A 4,839-nucleotide genomic window follows, 5' to 3' on the forward strand; every position below is an offset into this window, starting at 1 on the left:
AAACTCTTAACAGTGAATATAAAGTGTGTCATTATCTAGAAAAACATATTAAGAAATTAAAAGATGATAAAGTTTATACTGAACCTTTTTGACAAGAGAAGGTGAATTATTGAACTTGAGGAATGTCAGAGAAAATGAAAACAACAACAAAATAAGAGTTTATAGCCACCAAAATGAAAGATATACTACCATCTTAGACTCAAAATAGATCCTGGCTATGAATGGAAGAGAAAATGACAGAAAGTTTTCTTAAAATCTGCCTTAGCCAGAAAAAATCTGAAAAATGATTAGTTTATAGACACATACAGCCAAACTCACAGACTCTGGAACAAGATCTCCTGGAGTGAGAATCCTGGCTCTGCCAGCAGTGTGAACTTGGTTAAGTTACTTAACCTTTCTGGGCCCCAGTTTTCCTCTTCTGTAAATAGGCGATAGTAATGAAAGCAATCTTATTTGATCGATGTGATGATTAAGATTAAATAAAATATCTGTAAGTGAACAAACTCTATATAAGTGATAATACACACACACACAATCATGGCTCAAAAGAATTCTGAATAAGGGTTATGAAGCCCTTTTGCAAGAAGCAGAGAGACCATTTGTGATGTTAAGAGTCATAGTATGAAAACCTCAATCACATATCTCTAGAATTTTATCCAGCTCTACTGCAGGATAATATTTGGAAACAGATTACTTTACATCAAAGTCAAAATATATTTTCTTTCATGAATATTGGCAAGTGGATTCAAAATTAAAAGAAAAGAATGGGGAGGTTCTGGTTCAAGGTGGCAAAGTAGGAAATTCCTGAACTCACTTCTTCCCGTGGACATACCCAATCTATAGCTATTGTTCCCAATGTATAGCAATTCCCTCTAAAAGAAAACCAGAAACTGGTTGAAGAACTGCTACACATCAGATCAAGGAGAAAAATCCCACATTGAATCAGGTAGAGAGGCTGAGATGCAATCTGGCCAGATACTCCATTCCCAGCACGGCAACACACAACCAGGAGGGAACACACAACTCCCAGCTTTTCACTGAGGAGTGAAGAGTTTGGACTACACATCTGGCACCCCGACTCTGAAGAGTTCCACTTAAGGGATGAGCCCCCAAACATCTAGCTTTGAAAACCAATAGGGCTTGCATCCGAGAGACCCACAAGGTTATAGAGAACTAAGAGACAGTTTTTAAAAGGCTTACATGGGCTCACTGCAGCTAACGGAACCCCACCCCCACCCCCACCCAACCAAGTTTCAGTGCAGAGGCAGCAGGCTGAAATGTGTCCAGTCTTTACATGAAAGGGATCTATCTGCTTATCTTAAAAGCTTGACCTACAATGTAAGCTTCTTATCTAACACAAATCTAGGGGCCAACAGCAATGCTCCTCATAGCTGGGGCCTCACAAACACCATCCTTGTCCTATCCCTCTGCCTCATTCAGGTTGCCAGTATATCCCACCATCTAGGGGATATCCCTTGACTGTCGGCTCTGGTGGTCTGTAGGACTCATGTTTGTGGGTCCCACAGGACTGTAACAGAGAAACAGTTTTTTTTCCCCTCATTCTATTTATTTTTTTTTGAGGTACACCAAGTTCAATCATCTGTATTTATACACATATCCCGGTATTCACTCCCTCCCTCAACTTCCCCCCACCCTCCCCATCCCAGTCCTCTAAGGCATCATCCATCCTCAAGTTGAGCTCCCTTTGTTATACAACAACTTCCCACTGGCTTTCTTAACTAGCTATCCCCTGTGGCACAGCACAGAGACATCAGACAGAAACACCCAGTCTTTTGGTGCAAGAGGACTTTTCTTTTCTTAAAAGCTACCTCCTGAGAGGCAGGCTTCCAATTTAGCACACAACTAGGGGCCAACTACCATCCTCTGCAGAGCTCAGGGAGGCCAACAGATGCAATCTTCATGCGGTACCTCTGCCCTGCCCCAGATCTCTGGTGCTTCTGAAAAAGGAGTTTATGTATGAAGATGATTCAAAAAATTATCCACACTCTGACTGTAGAATTTACAGAAGTTTTACTATAACTGGACTGCAGATAATTTTTGACTCACCCTCATACACTGCTGGTGCCCTGGTTTTGGTTGCTGACACCCACAGTCCACATACTCTGATAGCCTGTTCTAATGGCAAGAGGGGTTGTGTCCTTGGGCTAACCAGGACAGTCACAAAGGAACTGTTCTTAGCTGGCTACCACCCCAGGGCTCAGTGAAGGAGAAGCAGGCAGAAACACCCATCTCACAGACTTCCCCTGAAGGAAGTATATAGACATATATTAAATGCTGCTGCCTGAGTGTCTGGCCTCCAATTATCCTGCATCTAGATGTTGACAAAGACGTTTATTATAAATCTCAGAGTTTTAATATGTCTTTGCTCTTCAAAGTACACAATAAGGGATTTACCAATAAGTAGAGTACATTTTCTAGCATTTAGATCAACTGATCTTTTCTCAATGAGTAAATTGATATGAGACCACCTGATATATGTAATAATAGAGTGGCCATAATAGGAAAGAAAAATCACTAGGGTAGAGATAAGCAAATGGTTTTATTTCCTTTCTGAATAAAAGATATCCAGAATAACGAAAATGAGCTAGAAATAAGAAAATAGTATTGTGAGGAAAAGAATAGTAGAACCAACTCTATTATAGAGATATACCCTCAGGATAGAGTAAGCATGAGATTGAGGACAGCTGCATGACCAATGGTTCCATCAATCATACCTATGTAATCAAACCTCAATAAAAACTACAAACATGAAAGCTCAAGTGAGCTTTCATCCATAGTTGGCCACACTCTGCACATTCTTGATCCTTGTGACGTTAGTTTTATGTCTACTCGACTGGGCCAAGGAATGCTCACACAGCTGATAAAATATTCTTTCTGTGTATGTGTGTGAGGGTGTTTCTGAAAGAGGTTAGCATTTGAACCTATAGACTGAGTAAAGAAGATTATCTTCACCAGTGTGGATGGGTATCATCCAATCTCCAGCCTCCCTTCTCTCTGGGAGTTCAAGCTCATATCACCGTGACATGAAGCCCTAAACCTCTAGTCCCATGGTTGATCTTTCTAGCATGACCAGCCCCATCCTGAAGCTATCTTGGGGCCCGAGATGCATCACCTTATGAACATAAACTCAGGTGTGATCCAAGTGGCTCATGAATCAAAAAGACACTTTTATAACTTGGGATATTCCAAGAACTGTAGAATCTCAATGCCAGAAACTCAGGACAAAGAACAGATAAATTACTTATTATAGAGTGGGTGCCTGCCCTCAGCCCTCCCTGTCCTTCTTATCTCTTGTTAGTTCTCCATGGCTCCTAATTACCCTTACATGTGTATTTATGAATTTGTTTATTGTGTCCCCTATCACACTAAACTTTGTTTTATGAGATTGTAGAATTTCTTCTGCTCACTCCTGTGTTTCCTGCGCCTACTATGCTGCCTGAGATAATGTGTTCAATGATTCTCTCTTAAATATGTGACTAGATGCATAAAAACTGAACAAATAATGACTATGCACAATTGACTAGAGAACATACTTATAGGTGCTACACATTCCTGAGGGGAAAAAGAGAAATCAAGTAGACCATTTACTACAGTGAAGGGATAAAAATCTCAATGGAAATCAGATATAAGCCTCATTCATCTCAGTTGTGCTGCCAGCAGTCTTTAAACGGCTTGATACCAAAGGTTTTCTTCAGCGCCAATATCACTTCTTTATTTCTGAGCGTGTATATCAGTGGATTCAGCACTGGTGTGACTGCACTGTATATGAGAGCCACCAACTGGTCCTGAATCATGGAGGTGGCTGAGGCAGGACGACAGTATGTGAAGCCCACAGGTCCGTAGAAAAGACACGCAACCATGAAATGGGAGGCACAAGTGGACAAAGCTTTGTGGAGAATTCTGCAGGATTTCTTCTTGAGCAGAAGGGGGCAAATAATATAGACATAGGAGAGAAGAGTCAGGAAGAAAGCTCCCATAGATATGCTGCCTGTGACAGCAGAAAGAAGCCATTGATTGAGCAGTGTGTTACTACAGGCCAGTTCCAAGAGGGGCTTGACATCGCAGAAGAAGTGATTGAGTGCTTGAGAGCGGCAAAAGTTCAGGCTTGCAGTCATGACAGAATGCATCAGAGCATAAAAGAAGCTGGTGATCCACATCACTGCTACCAAGAGAAGACACACCTGGGGGTTCATGATGACAGGGTAGCGAAGTGGGTAACAGATGGCCACAAATCGGTCAAAGGCCATAATGGCCAACAAGATGGCCTCAGTGCAGCCCAGAAAATGGAAGAAGTGTAGCTGAGTGATACAGCCCAGGAAAGATATGGCCCTGCGAGTGGAGAGGAGGTTTATAAGGACTTTGGGCAATGTCACTGAAGAGTAGCATATATCCAGACACGAAAGGTTTCCCAGGAAAAAATACACGGGGGAATGAAGCTTAGGTTCCAAAATAGCAATCACTAATATAGTTGCATTTCCAACCAAGTTTATCAAGTAAATGATTAAGAAAAGCACAAAGAAGAAAGGCTGCAGCTTCTGAACACTGGTCAGGCCAAGTAAAAGAAACTCATTGACTGTAGAGACATTCTCCATGCTCTGGGGAGCAAATATAACAATAACAATAAGTTAATGTTTTGAACTTTTAATTTTATACTGTGGGGATTAAGTGAAGCAAGTCTAGTGTTTGGAAGAGCCTAAGGGGGGACTACAATGTGGAGAATATTTAGGAGTGGTAAAGCTAAATTTACTTCCAAGAAAATTAAGGAAGACTAATATATTGAAATAGTACATGATGCATTCTGGAACAGTAAAAAGACGT

The 4,839-nt window shown here is 41.2% G+C and overlaps 1 protein-coding gene across 1 annotated transcript; it reads right to left on the reverse strand.

Annotated features, from left to right (window-relative positions):
• Positions 1–3,662: 3,662 nt before the first annotated feature.
• On the reverse strand, positions 3,663–4,613 carry LOC130831867 (olfactory receptor 12D3-like). Its single transcript, XM_057700323.1, has one exon. The coding sequence runs from the start codon at positions 4,611–4,613 to the stop codon at positions 3,663–3,665; it is 951 nt and encodes a 316-aa protein (XP_057556306.1).
• Positions 4,614–4,839: the final 226 nt, after the last annotated feature.

This window comes from Hippopotamus amphibius, chromosome 11, assembly GCF_030028045.1.
Source record: "Hippopotamus amphibius kiboko isolate mHipAmp2 chromosome 11, mHipAmp2.hap2, whole genome shotgun sequence".
Lineage (NCBI taxonomy): Eukaryota > Metazoa > Chordata > Mammalia > Artiodactyla > Hippopotamidae > Hippopotamus > Hippopotamus amphibius.